The sequence below is a fragment of the Tachyglossus aculeatus genome, chromosome 19 (assembly GCF_015852505.1).
Source record: "Tachyglossus aculeatus isolate mTacAcu1 chromosome 19, mTacAcu1.pri, whole genome shotgun sequence".
NCBI classification, from domain to species: Eukaryota; Metazoa; Chordata; class Mammalia; order Monotremata; family Tachyglossidae; genus Tachyglossus; species Tachyglossus aculeatus.
Window position 1 is genome coordinate 16,321,711 of NC_052084.1, and position 14,647 is coordinate 16,336,357.

Consider the following 14,647-nt stretch of genomic DNA (forward strand, 5'->3'; position numbering starts at 1 on the left):
TAAATACGGACAAACAAAGCCCCGCCCCTTTTCCCCACGGTAAGCCCCGCCCCTTCCCCGCACGAAGCCCCGCCCCTCTCCACCCTCCCACACTAAGCCCCGCCCCTCTCTCCCTCACACTATGCGCAGAGCACTGTACTAAGCGCTGGGGAGGTTCATTCATTCATTCATTCAATCGTATTTATTGAGCGCTTACTGTGTGCAGAGCACTGGACTAAGCACTTGGGAATCAATCAATCAATCAATCAATCAATCGTATTTATTGAGCGCTTACTATGTGCAGAGCACTGTACTAAGCGCTTGGGAAGTACAAATTGGCATCACATAGAGACAGTCCCTACCCGATAGTGGGCTCACAGTCTAAAAGGGGGAGACAGAGAACAGAACCAAACATACCAACAAAATAAAATAAGTAGGATAGAAATGTACAAGTAAAATAAATAAATAAATAAATAAACAGAGTAATAAATATGTACAACCATATATACATATATACAGGTGCTGTGGGGAGGGGAAGGCGGTAAGGCGGGGGGATGGAGAGGGGGACGAGGGGGAGAGGAAAGAAGGGGCTCAATCTGGGAAGGCCTCCTGGAGGAGGTGAGCTCTCAGCAGGGTCTTGAAGGGAGGAAGAGAGGGAAGTCCAAGTCGGCAACGTATAGAGACGGTCCCTACCCAACAGCGGGCTCACAGTCTAGAAGGGGGAGACAGAGAACAAAACAAAACGTATTCACAAAATAAAATAAATACAAAAGTAAATGTGTACAGATAAAATAAATAGAGTAATAAACCCGTACAAACATATATACATCTATCCAGGTGCTGTGGGGAGGGAAAGGAGGTAAGGCGGGGGGGATGGAGAGAGGAAGGAGGGGGCTCAGTCTGGGAAGGCCTCCTGGAGGAGGTGAGCTCTCAGTAGGGCCTTGAAGGGAGGAAGAGAGCGAGCTTGGCAGATGGGCAGAGGGAGGGCATTCCAGGCCAGGGGGATGATGTGGGCCGGGGGTCGATGGCGGGACGGGCGAGAACGAGGCCTAACAGTGAGGAGATTAGCGGTGGCAGAGGAGCGGAGGGTGCGGGGTGGGCTGGAGAAGGAGAGAAGGGAGGTGAGGTAGGAGGGGGCGAGTGGATGGACAGCCTTGAAGCCCAGGGTGAGGAGTTTCTGCCTGATGCGTAGGTTGATTGGTAGCCACTGGAGATTTTTGAGGAGGGGAGTAGTTGCCCAGAGCGTTTCTGGGCAAAGACAATCCGGGCAGAGGCGTGAAGTATGAATTGAAGTGGGGAGAGACACGAGGATGGGATTAGAACCCAGGTCCTTCTGGCTCCCAGGTTCGTGGCTTCCCCACTAATTACGATTCCCCATTACGATTGAATGAATGAATAGTAGCCCCCTGTAAACCAAGGTGCCAAGAGTGCAAAAAGATGCAGAAAAAAGATCCAGTAACTCAGGTGCTTAGTCCCCTTCACACCCATCTCTATATGTTGCCAACTTGTACTTCCCAAGCGCTTAGTACAGTGCTCTGCATACAGTAAGCGCTCAATAAATACGATTGATTGATTGTACTTCCCAAGCGCTTAGTACAGTGCTCTGCACATGGTAAGCACTCAATAAATACGATTGTACATTTCTATTCTATTTATTTTATTCTGTTAGTATGTTAGTATGTTTGGTTTTGTTCTCTGTCTCCCCCTTTTAGACTGTGAGCCCACTGTCAGGTAGGGACTGTATATGTTGCCAACTTGGACTTCCCAAGCGCTTAGTACAGTGCTCTGCACACAGTAAGCGCTCAATAAATATGATCGATTGATTGATTGATCGAATGAATGAAGTCAAGGCCCTGGGCTCAGCCCCAAAGTGCGGGCACGGGGAAGCACCTATCTCCCCTCCGGCCCTCCGGCTGGCTGTTTCCCCCCGGCCCCGTCTCAATCATCATCATCATCAATCGTATTTATTGAGCGTACCCTCATTCCCAGCCCGCCAGGTAAGGATCCCGCGGAAGGAGAAAGTCTGTTGGGAAGATGGGCTGGTTGCTATAGTAACGGTCTGGTGGCAGAGCCCAGAATTGACTGTAGCCCTCTGCTTTTCTCACCTCCCACCCCCAGACGTCTCAAGGCTGGTGGGAGGGTTGGGGGGGTGGGATAGGGGGTGGTGGGGGGGTCTGCCTTCCTCTCAGGGGCAGAGGTCAGGAGTTGGGAATTCCAGACTCATATCAGAACCCCAGTAAAGTGGAGGAGACAAGGCTGGGCGGAGGCTAGGATAATCATCATCATAATAATAATGTTGGTATTTCTTCAGCACTTACTATGTGCAAAGCAATCAATCAATCAATCAATCGTATTTATTGAGCGCTTACTGTGTGCAGAGCACTGTACTAAGCGCTTGGGAAGTACAAGTTGGCAACATATAGAGACAGTCCCTACCCAACAGTGGGCTCACAGTCTAAAAGTCTAAAAGCACCGTTCTAAGCGCTGGGGAGGTTACAAGGTGATCAGGTTGTCCACGGGAGGCTCACAGTCTTCATCCCCATTTTACAGATGAGGTAACTGAGGCACAGAGAAGTGAAGTGACTTGCCCGGGGTCACACAGCGGACAAGGGGCCGAGTCGGGGTGAGAACCCAAGTCTTTATGTTGCCAACTTGTACTTCCCAAGCGCTTAGTACAGTGCTCTGCACACAGTAAGCGCTCAATAAATACAATTGATTGATTGATTGATTGATTTCAGACGCCCAGGCCCAGGCTCTAACCACTAGGCCACACCACAGATCCGGTCCAGGATCTGTGGATCCTGGTATGGTATTTGTTAAGCGCTTACTATGTGCGAGGCACTGTTCGAAGCGCTGGGGAGGCTACAAGATGATCAGGTTGTCTCACGGGGGGCTCACAGCTTTAATCCCCATTTTACAGATGAGGTAACTGAGGCACAGAGAAGGGAAGTGACCGGCCCACTGTGGATCCGGTCCAGGCAGGGGAATGGTACCTCCTTCTCCAAGCCATCCCTGACCTTGCTTGGTCAGGGGATATGAGGGTTCAGTGTGGCAGAGCTCCGGTCTGATTCACTCCTCTGCCAGAGGAGGAATTGGATCAATCAATCAATCAATCGTAGTTATTGAGTGCTTACTGTGTGCGAAGCGCTTGGGAGAGGACAACAAAACAGAATTCCCCAGAAGCAGCGTGGCGCAGTGGAAAGAGCCCGGGCTTGGGAGTCGGAGGACGTCCACTTCTCCGCTTCCCGGTAACCTCACCTGTCAAATAGGGAAGAATAATAACGATGGTATTTGTTAAGCGCTTACTATGTGCAAAGTGCTGTTCTTCTTCTTCTTCTTCTTCTTCTTCTTCTTCTTCTTCTTCTTCTTCTTCCTCCTCCTCCTCCTCCTCCTCCTCCTCCTCCTCCTCCTTCTTCTTCTTCTTCTTCTTCTTCTTCTCTCAAGTTCCCTCACCTGTTAAATGGGGACAAAGACTGTGAGCCCCATGTGGGACAACCTGATAACCTCCTATCTACCCCAGTGCTTAGAACAGTGCCTGGCACATGGTAAGCACTTAACATTCATTCATTCATTCAGTCATATTTATTGAGCGCTTACTGTGTGCAGAGCACTGACTAAGCGCTTGGGAAGTACAAGTTAGCAACATCTAGAGACGGTCCCTACCCAACAGTGGCCTCACAGTCTAGAAGGAGGAGACAGACAACAAAACAAAACATATAAACCAAATAAAATAAATAGAATAAATATGTACAAGTAAAATAGAGTAATAAATATGCACAAACATATATACATATTCATTCATTCATTCATTCAATCGTATTTATTGAGTGCTTAATGTGTGCAGAGCACTGTACTAAGCACTTGGGAAGTACAAGTTAACAAATACCATTATTATTATTATCATTATTATCACGTGGAGGGGAGGGAATAAGGATGGGGGCAGAGGGGGGCACAGAAGCCCCTCTTCCCCTTCCGTCCCACCTGGATGAAGAGGGGCCTTGGGAGTCCACTGGAGGACTTTGAGGGAGACCCTCCCTCTAAATGGAGGGGCTGGGAGGTTCCCATGGGGTGGGGAGGGTGGGGATTTGTGCATGTTGTGCCTCAGTTCCCTCACCTGTAAAATGGGGATGAAGAAAGACTGTGAGCCCCATGTGGGACAACCTGATTACCTTGGATCTACCCCGGGGCTTAGAACAGTGCTTGGCACTTAGTAAGTACCTAGCAAATGCCACCGTTATTATTATTATATTATTATTATCTCCAGTGGCTGGGATTGACCTCCTCTCAGGGGACCTTTGGAGGGACCGGGCCGGCCAGGCCAGGCCAGGATGGGCCAGGATGGGCCAGGACAGGACGGGCTAGGACAGGCCAAGAGAGGACAGGACAGGACAGGACAGGATGGGCTAGGACAGAGCCGGCCACGACAGGACAGCATGGCAAAGACAGGACGGGCCAGGACAGAGCCGGCCAGGACAGGATGGGCCAGGACAGGATGGGAGGACAGGACAAGAGAGGACAGGACAAGCCAAAAGAGGACAGGACAGGCTTGGCCAGGCTAGGCCAGGCCAGGACTGGCTAGGACAGGACAGGACAAGCCAAGAGAGGACAGGACAAGAGAGGACAGGACAAGCCAAGGGAGGACAGGACAGGCTAGGCCAGGACAGGACAGGACAAGAGAGGACAGGACAAGCCAAGAGAGGACAGGACAGGCTAGGCCAGGACAGGACCGGCTAGGACAGGCCAGGACAGGACAAGCCAAGAGAGGCCAGGACAGGTCAGGACATGACAGGACAACAGAGGACAGGACAAGCCAAGAGAGGACAGGACAGGCTAGGCCAGGCCAGGACCGGCTAGGATAGGACAGGCCAGGACAGGACAAGTCAAGAGAGGACAGGACAGGGCAGGACAGGACAAGCCAAGAGAGGCCAGGACAGGCCAGGACAAGAGAGGACAGGACAAGCCAAGGGAGGACAGGACAGGACCGGCTAGGATAGGACAGGATGGGCCAGGACAGGACAGGAGAAGCCAAAAGAGGACAGGACAGGACAAGACAGGACAGGATGGGTCAGGAGAGGATGGGCCAGGCCAGGCAAGGACAGGACTGGACTGGCTAGGACAGGACAGGATGGGCCAGGACAGGACGGGGGGTGTGTGTGTGTGTGTGTGTGTGTGTGTGTGTGTGTGTGTGTGTGTGTGTGTGTGTGTGTGTGTGTGTGTGTGTGTGTGTGTGTGTGTGTGTGTGTGTGTGTGTGTGTGTGTGTGTGTGTGTGTGTGTGTGTGTGTGTGTGTGTGTGTGTGTAGGGGGCGGGTCTCCGGGTGTGTCGGTGTCGGTGTCCCCCCCCCCCTCCCGCTGTGGGTGGGGGCGGGGCCTCGCGCTCGGACAAAAGGCGGTGGCAGGAGGGAGGGGAGGGAGGGGAGGGTCCCATCCCCTTCTCCCTCCATCCCCTTCTCCCTCCATCCCCTCGTCCTTCCTCCCTCCATCCCCTCGTCCTTCCTCCCTCCATCCCCCCTCCTCCTCCCTCCATCCCCTCCTCCCTCCATCCATCCCCTCCTCCTCCCTCCATCCCCTCCTCCTCCTCCTCCTCCTCCTCCTCCCTCCATCGTCCTCCCGGGTGAGGGGGGGGGGGGCGTGCCGGTGCGGGCCCCCGTCCCCGCGGGGGGCTTAGGATGCCCGGGGCCCCTCACTGTGCGCGGTGCGCTCGGCGCCCAGCCCGGTTGCCATGGCGCCCCCCGGCTCGGTGGCCGGAGAGAACGGGGGGCGGGGGGCCTGCGGGGCCCCGGACCCCCAGCTCGGGGAGGAGCAGCAGCAGCAGCAGCAGCAGCAGCAAGAGGAGGACGACGACGGGGCGGAGGCCGGACCCGCCCGCGAGGAGGTGAGGCCCGGCCTGGGGGCGGGGGGGGGGGGAAACTGAGGCCCGGGATGGATGGGCCGGGCCAACCGCAAGGTCGGCGGTGGGGGTCACCTCAGCAGGGACGGAGGGGGGGCTTTCCCCGGGATTCCTGGGTCCTCTCCAGCCAGACCCCAAGACACACACACACAGACCCACCATGTCCTACATCTTCAGTCCTTTTAGCCACATCCTGCGGGGATTACGCTCCACTCAATCCATCGATCAATCGATCGATGCCATTTATCGAGCTCCTACTGTGTGCAGAGCGCTGTACTAGGCGCCTGGGAAGCGTCCAGTAGAAGGGAATGATCAGCGTCGTTCCCCAGCCTCCCATCCCCTGTGCATCCCCCAAGGCCCGGCCCCCGTTATCCCTGCTGCAAACCTCCCCAGCACATCCCTCCTCCATCCTCACCCCGGTTCCCTGGCAAGTTGGTGGGCTTTCCACTCCCCTCCCTGCCCATCCTGCCCCCGCTCACTCCTAATTATGATAATAATTAATAACCATGGTGCCACGGTTTGCCCAGCGCTGTTCCACAACAGTGGGGTAGACACAAGGTCATCGGGTCGGACACAGTCCCCGTCCCCCGTGGGGCTTTCGGCCTCACCCCCACTTTCACAGATGAGGGAACCGAGGCCTGGGGGAAGTGGAATCAATCAATCAATCAATCGTATTTATTGACCGTTTACTGTGTGCAGGGCACAGTACTAAGCGCTTGGGAAGTCCAAGTTGGCAACATATAGAGACAGTCCCTACCCAACAGTGGGCTCACAGTCTAAAAGTGGACTGGCTTGCCCAGGGTCACACGGCAGACAAGTGGTGGAACTGAGACCGTCGGCCCTTGTCCTCCTGACCGTCGGCAGTCTAGCCACTAGGCCATGCTGCTTTTCTTGAGGGCAGGGATAATTAATAATAATAATAATAATAACGATGGCATTTGTTAAGCGCTGACTATGTGCAAAGCACTGTTCTAAAGCGCTGGGGAGGACACAAGGTGATCAGGTTTTCCCACGGGGGGCTCACAGTCTTCATCCCCTGCTATTAGTACAGTGCTCTGCACACAGTAAGCGCTCAATAAATAAGATTAATGATGATGATGATCCCCGTTTTACAGACGAGATAACTGAGGCCCAGGAAGTGAAGCGACTTGCCCAAAGTCACCCAGCTGACAAGTGGCGAAGCCGGGATTAGAACCCACGTCCTCTGACCCCCAAGCCCGGGCTCTTTCCACCGAGCCACGCTGCTTCTCTGGGATCATTCATTCATTCAATCATATTTATTGAGCGCTTACTGTGTGCAGAGCACTGTACTAAGCGCTTGGGAAGTACAATTTGGCAACATATTGAGACGGTCCCTACCCAACAACGGGCTCACAGTCTAGAGGGGGGAGACAGACAACAAAACAAAACATGTGGACAGGTGTCAAGTCGTCAGAACAAATAGAATTAAAGCTAAATGCACAGCATTGACAAAATAAATAGAACAGTAAGTACGTACAAGTAAAATAGAGTATAGAGTAATAAATCTGTACAAACATATATACAGGTGCTGTAGGGAGGGGAAGGAGGAGAGGAAAAGGGGGCTCAATCGTGTCTCTCAGGGATTGTGTCTCTCGACTCTGTTGTGCTCTCCCACTGCGTCCAGTGCTCTGCGCACATTAGGTGCTCAGTAAATAGCCTTATTGATTGGATGGAGTCCCGCTACACATATCCGGCCCTAGCTGGCCGCTCCTCACCTCACCAGAGAATATCTTCAGCTCCCCCAATAAACTCATGCCCCTTCAGACCCTGGCAATTAGCCCCGGAATTCAGTTATCCACCGGACCCGCACGATCCAAACTGTCGGGTAGGGAATGTCTCTATATGTTGCCAACTTGGACTTCCCAAGCGCTTAGTCCAGTGCTCTGCACACAGTAGGCGCTCAATAAATACGATTGAATGAATGAATGAATCCCCCCTCCCGCTGATGTGGCATATTGGAGAGCCCGGAGGGCCTCCAGTCGTTTGGGCCTTTCGAATCCAGTTTGCCACGCAAAATCTTTTGTGTAACGACAACAACAACAACAGCTGGGTAGAGAGAGGTCCCGGTCGGGGATTTGAGGTTGGGGCTTCAGGGTGTCCCCCGTGGGGCTCGCGGTCTTCATCCCCGTTTTACAGATGAGGGAACTGAGGCCCAGAGAAGTGAAGTGACTTGCCCAAGGTCACACAACTGACAAGTGGCGGAGCCGGGATTAGAACCCAGGTCCTCTGACTCCCAAGCCCGCCCTGCAGCTTCTCTACGTACATAAATGCTGTGGGGCTGCGAGGGAGGATGAATAAAGGGAGTAAATCAGGGCGATGCGGAAGGGAGTGAGTGTTTACCCGTTCTGATCCTTAGCAGGCCTCTCTGTGTCTTTCACCCTCAGCATCTCAATCAATTAATCGTATTTATTGGGCGCTTCCGGTGTGCCGAGCACTCTACTAGGCATTTGGGAGACTACAGAATAACAGAGCTAGTAATAATAATAATAATAATAATGATGGTATTTGTTAAGCGCTTACTATGTGCAAAACACTGTTCTAAGTGCTGGGGAGGTTACAAGGTAATCAGGTGGTCCCACGGGGGGCTCACGGTTTTAATCCCCATTTTACAGAAGAGGGAACTGAGGCACGGAGAAGTGACTTGCCCAAAATCACCCAGCTGACATTTAGCGGAGCAGGGATTTGAACCCATGACCTCTGACTCCAACGCCTGTGCTCTTTCCACTGAACCACAATGCTTCTCAACGTTCCCTGCCCACGAGGAGCTTACAGTCTCGAGGGGGAGACAGGCAGTAATCATCATCATCATCATCAATCGTATTTATTGAGCGCTTACTGTGTGCTCTGCACTGTACTAAGCGCTTGGGAAGTACAAGTTGGCAACACGTAGAGATGGTCCCTACCCAACAGTGGGCTCACAGTCTAAAAGGGGGAGACAGAGAACAAAACCAAACATACTAACAAAATAAAATAGAATCGATATGTACAAGGAAAATAAATAAATAAATAAATAGAGTAACAAATATGTACAAACATATATACATATATACAGGTGCTGTGGGGAATAAATCTAAATCTAAATTTAGTAATCTAAATAAATAAAATATAGATGCGGACGTGCGTGCCGTGGGGCTGAGGGTGGGATGGAAAAAGGGTGTAAGGGTGACGCAGAAGGGAGTGGGAGAAGAGGAAGTCGGGGCTTGGTTGGGGAAGGCCTCTTGGAGGAGGTTTGCTTTATTTTATTAACGATGTGTATATATCTATAATTCTATTTATTTATATTGCTGCCATCGATGCCTGTCTACTTGTTTTTGTTTGGTTTCATTGTCTGTCTCCCCGCTTCTAGACCGTGAGCCCGTTGCGGGGTGGGGATTGTCTCTATTTGTTGCCGATTTGTCCTTCCCAAGCGCTCAGTACGGTGCTCTGCACACAGTAAGCGCTCAGTAAATACGACTGAATGAATGCCGATGGGTAAATAGTAATAATAATCTGCACTTTGCCGATAGGTGTTTGACTCAGCCTGGAGAAGAAGGCATAATCCCTGCCTTCGCAGAGCTGTCAGTCTAATGGGAAGACAGTCAGTCCATCAGTCGTGTTTATCGGGCGCTTACCATGCGCAGAGCACTGTACTAAGCGCTTGGGAGAGCACGACACAACAGACAGGGCCGTCAGAGAAGCAGCGTGCCTCAGTGGAAAGAGCCCGGGCTTTGGAGTCAGAGGTCGTGGGTTCAAATCCCGGCTCCGCCACTTGTCAGCTGAGTGACTTTGGGCAAGTCACTTCACTTCTCTGGGCCTCAGTTCCCTCATCTGGAAAATGGGGATGAAGACTGTGAGCCCCCCGTGGGACAACCTGATCACCTTGTAACCTCCCCAGCCCTTAGAACAGTGCTTTGCACATAGTAAGCGCTTAATAAATGCTATTATTATTACTATTATTTAAAAACACAAGGGACAGAGGCCCTTATAACGGACACAAATGAACGTCAACGCCCAGAGCAGCGTAGCCTCGTGGAAAGAGCCCGGGCTTTGGAGTCAGAGGTCGTGGGTTCAAATCCCAGCTCCGCCACTTGTCAGCTGGGTGACTTTGGGCAAGTCACTTCACTTCTCTGGGCCTCAGTTCCCTCATCTGTAAAATGGGGATGAAGACTGTGAGCCCCACGTGGGACAACCTGATCATCTTGTAACCTCCCCAGCGCTTAGAACAGTGCTTTGCACATAGTAAGCGCTTAATACATGCTATTATTATTATTATTATTATTATACAAAAACACAAGGGACAGAGGCAGAGCCCTTATAACGGACACGAATGAACGTCAACGCCCAGAGCAGCGTAGCCTCGTGGAAAGAGCCCGGGCTTGGGGGTCAGAGGACCTGGGTAATAATAATGATACTAATCCCAGCCCTGCTAGTTTCCTGTTGTATGACCTTGGGTAAGTCACTTGACTTGTCCATGCCTGTTTCCTCCATCTGAAAATAGGGATTCCGTGTTTTTCTCCCCCGCCTCTCACTCTTTGTGAGCCCCGTGTGCGATAGGGACTGTTTCTGACCTGATTATCTTGTATTTCCCCCAGAACAGCAGCTTGCCCACGGTAAGAGCTTAATAAATGCAATACCGCTACTACTACTACTGCTAATGATAATGATAAGAATAAGAATTACAGGAATAATCAGCCTCACTGGGCCAAGGCCAATGCCAGAGTTGGAGTATTCAAAGAGGCAAGAGGAGGATCAGACTGCAAACTTAAGGGCAGGGAACCAGACTCCTGACTCGATTGTATTGTAATAATAATAATAATGATGGCATTTATTAAGCGCTTATTATGTGCAAAGCACTGTTCTAAACGCTGGGGAGGTTACAAGGTGATCAAGTTGCCCCAAGGGGGGCTCACAATCTTAATCCCCATTTTCCAGATGAGGTAACTGAGGCCCAGAGAAGTGAAGTGACTTGCCCAAAGTCACCCAGCTGACAATTGGCAGAGCCGGGATTTGAACCCGTGAACTCTGACTCCAAAGCCCATGCTCTGTCCACTGAGCCACGCTGCCCTCCCAAACGCTCAATAAGTATCATTGATTAATTGATTGATTGAGTGGAGCTAGAAGAAGTTTGGGTTTGCTCTCTGGTCGGGGGCCCCACGGCAGAGCAGAGCGGAGAACATCAGGCAAGATCCCTTGCCCGGGAGGGGGAAGTGGAGGTCAGCAGGAGCGGGAAACGTGGATGTTGAGGACCAGGCCTCTGGAGAAGGGGGTTGGGGGGGGCTCTCTTGGGAGGCAGTGGAGGCCTCCCCCTGCCTTGTCCGCGGGCAGGTGGATGGGGTGAGTCTCCCCGCTTAGCTCTCACTGATGCTCTCTTCCTCTTCACTTTTCTCCTTCCTTCTCACTTTCTGTCACTGTCACTCTCCCTTCCTGATGGCCTCTCTCTTTCTCTCCCCCCCCTTCCTGATGGCTTCTCTCTGTCTCTGTCTCCTTCCTGATGCCGTCTGTCTCTGTCTCTCTGCTGTCATTCTTCCTTCCCCACGGCTTCTCTGTCTCTGACCTTCTCCCTCCCTGATCGCCTGTGTCTCTATCCTCCTCTCTGATGGTTTCTCTCTGTCTCTGTCTCCCTCCCTGCTGGCCTGTCTCTCTGCTGTCATTCTCCCTTCCCGCTGGCTTTTCCGTCTCTCTGTCTCTGTCATTCTCCCTCCCTGACGGCCTCTCTCCTTCCCTCTCCCTCTCTCTCTTCCCTTGATGGTCTATCTCTGTCTCTGTCATCCTCCCTCCCTGCTGGCCTCTGTCTCTCTGCTGTCATTCTCCCTTCCCAATGGCTTTTCCATCCCTCTGTCTCTGTCATTCTCCCTCCCTGATGGCCTCTCTCTTTCCCTCTCCCTCTTCCCTTGATGGTCTATCTCTGTCATCCTCCCTCCCTGATGGCCTCTGTCTCTCTGCTTTCTCCCTTCCCGCTGGCTTTTCCGTCTCTCTGTCTCTGTCATTCTCCCTCCGTCTCTTCCCCTGATGGTCTATCTCTGTCTCTGTCATCCTCCCTCCGTGCTGGCCTCTCTCTCTCTCTCTCTCTGCTGCCATTCCCCCTCCCTGATGGCCTTTCTCTTTCCCTCTCCCTCTTCCCTTGATGGTCTATCTCTATGTCTCTGTCATCCTCCCTCCCTGCTGGCCTCTGTCTCTTTGCTGGCTTTTCCATCTCTCCGTCTCTGTCATTCTCCCTCCGTCTCTTCCCCTGATGGTCTCTATATCTCTGTCTCTGTCATCCTCCCTCCGTGCTGGCCTCTCCGCTCTCGCTCTCTCTGCCGCCCTTCCCCTTTCTGACGGCTTCTGTCTCTGTGTGTCTCTCTGTGTGTCATTCTCCCCCCCCTTGCCGGCCCCTCTCTCCGTCTCCCTCCCTGCCGCCATTCCCCTTCCCGACGGCTTCTCCGTCTCTGCCCCCGCCATCCTCCCTCCCTCCTCTCTCCGTCTCCGTCCCTCCCTCTCCGCCCCCGCGACGGTCTCCCCGCGTGCGTCCCCCCGGGCCGTGCCGTCCCGGCCCCCGGGGTCCCGAGCAGCAGCGCCCGGTGCAGCCGTCCCTCGCCAAGTCCCTGTGCCGCGAGTCGCACTGGAAGTGCCTGCTGCTCTCGCTGCTCATGTACGGCTGCCTGGGGGCCGTGACCTGGTGCCGCCTGACCAAGGTGACCCGCCTGACCTTCAGCAGCGCCTACAAGGGCAACTCGCTCATGTACCACGACAGCCCCTGCTCCGACGGCTACGTGTACATCCCGCTGGCCTTCCTCCTCACGCTGTACGCCGTGTACCTGGTGGAGTGCTGGCACTGCCAGGCGCGGCGGGAGCTCCAGTACCGCGTGGACGTGGGCAGCGTGCGGGAGCGGGTGGGCCGCATGCAGCGGGCCACGCCCTGCATCTGGTGGAAGGCCATCAGCTACCACTACGTCCGCCGCACCCGCCAGGTGACCCATTACCGCAACGGGGACGCCTACACCACCACCCGGGTGTACCACGAGCGCGTCAACACGCACGTGGCCGAGGCCGAGTTCGACTACGCGCGCTGCGGCGTGCGCGACGTCTCCAAGGCCCTGGTGGGCCTCGAGCGGCCCCCGGCCACCCGCCTGCGCTTCACCAAGTGCTTCAGCTTCGCCAGCGTGGAGGCGGAGAACGCCTACCTGTGCCAGCGCGCCCGCTTCTTCGCCGAGAACGAGGGCCTGGACGACTACCTGGAGGCGCGCGAGGGCATGCACCTGAAGAACGTGGACTTCCGCGAGTTCATGGTGGCGTTCCCGGACCCGGCCCGCCCGCCGTGGTACGCCTGCCCCTCGGCTTTCTGGGCCGCGGCCCTGCTCACCCTGTCCTGGCCCCTGCGGGTGCTGGGCGAGTACCGCACGGCCTACGCGCACTACCACGTGGAGAAGCTCTTCGGCCTGGAGGGGGCCGGCCCCGGCCCGGGCGGGGAGGCCGACCCCCACGAGCCGGGCGGGCCGCCCCCGGCCCCCCGCCTGCCCCGCGTCAACACGGTGGACAGCACGGAGCTGGAGTGGCACATCCGCTCCAACCGGCAACTGGCGCCCAGCTACTCGGAGGCGGTGCTGATGGACCTGGCGGGCTTCGCGGCGGCCGGGGCCGGCGGGCCCTGCGGGCGCTACGGCCCCCCGACCCGGCGCGGCTGCGAGCGCTGCCACCGGGCCGTCAGCAGCTCGTCCATCTTCTCGCGGAGCGCCCTGAGCGTCTGCGCCGGCCCCCGGGCCGGGCCGGCGTCCGGCGGCAGCCGCTTCTCGCTGGGCCGCCTCTACGGGTCCCGGAGGAGCTGCCTGTGGCGCAGCCGGAGCGGCAGCCTCAACGAGGCCAGCTGCCCCACGGAGCAGACGCGCCTCTCCAGCCAGGCCAGCTTGGACGACGACGACGACGACGACGGCGGCGAGGACGGGGCCCACGCCGGGGGCCCGCCCCCGCCCTACCAGGACGCCCTCTACTTCCCCGTGCTCATCGTCCACCGCCACGACGGCTGCGGAGGCCACCGGCCCCTGCACCGCCACGGCTCCTGCGTGGAGACCTCGCTGTGACCCGCCTCTCGGTCACCCCGGCGGGGGCCGGGGCGGTCGGCCTCGTCCGGGGGACTGGCCCGTGGGAGGCCTCCGCGGAGAGAGCCCCCAGGCCCGGGGCCTCGCTCCCCTCGCCTCTGCCTCTTTCGCGAGATCTTCCGACTGCTATGCGCCTTTGGGGGGGATAGGGGTGGAGGGGACTGCCGTTCTTCCACCCCGCCCCGGCCCGTGGCGTGGGCGAGAGAGAGGATCCGGGCGCTTCTCCCGTCCCGGGCCTCGGACGGCCGCGGCAGGGGGATTGGGGCTGGGGGTGACGGCTCCTCACGCCGTCACCCGGGGACTCCAACCGGGGTCTCCCCCACTGGAACCGCGGATTTTGGGGTCTCTGCCGGGGGCCCGTCTTCCGCCCCTCCCTCTGTCAGTGGCACTTTGCCCGCCAACCCCCTTCCGTGGGCTCTTCCCTCCCCGTCTTTCTCCCTCTCCCTTTCCCTCTTCCTACTGGTTTCTCCTCGGCTCCTTCTTTCCACCGACTAGTTTAGTGCTCTCCGGCCTAGAGATCCCAGCTCCTTCCCCCCCAGCCCATCTTGGACTCCCCTCTTTACGGTGGCACATTAGGCTCAAGCGGAGGGGCCTTCCTGAGGCCGCTGGACCCTTCCCCTAAGCCTTCTTCCCGGAGAGCCCCTCCATCCGGCTTCTTTCTCCCGCCTGGTACCCCGCTCCTGGGCGCTGGAGAGAGAGTGAGGC

General features: G+C 55.7%; 1 protein-coding gene across 1 annotated transcript; it reads left to right on the forward strand.

Annotated features, from left to right (window-relative positions):
* Positions 1-5,625: 5,625 nt before the first annotated feature.
* Positions 5,626-14,015, forward strand: TMEM151B (transmembrane protein 151B). The gene is made up of 2 exons (XM_038761191.1): positions 5,626-5,852; positions 12,419-14,015. Exons 1-2 carry the CDS (start codon positions 5,700-5,702, stop codon positions 13,922-13,924), a joined length of 1,659 nt encoding a protein of 552 aa, XP_038617119.1. The 5' UTR covers positions 5,626-5,699; the 3' UTR covers positions 13,925-14,015.
* The last annotated feature ends 632 nt before the right edge of the window (positions 14,016-14,647 follow it).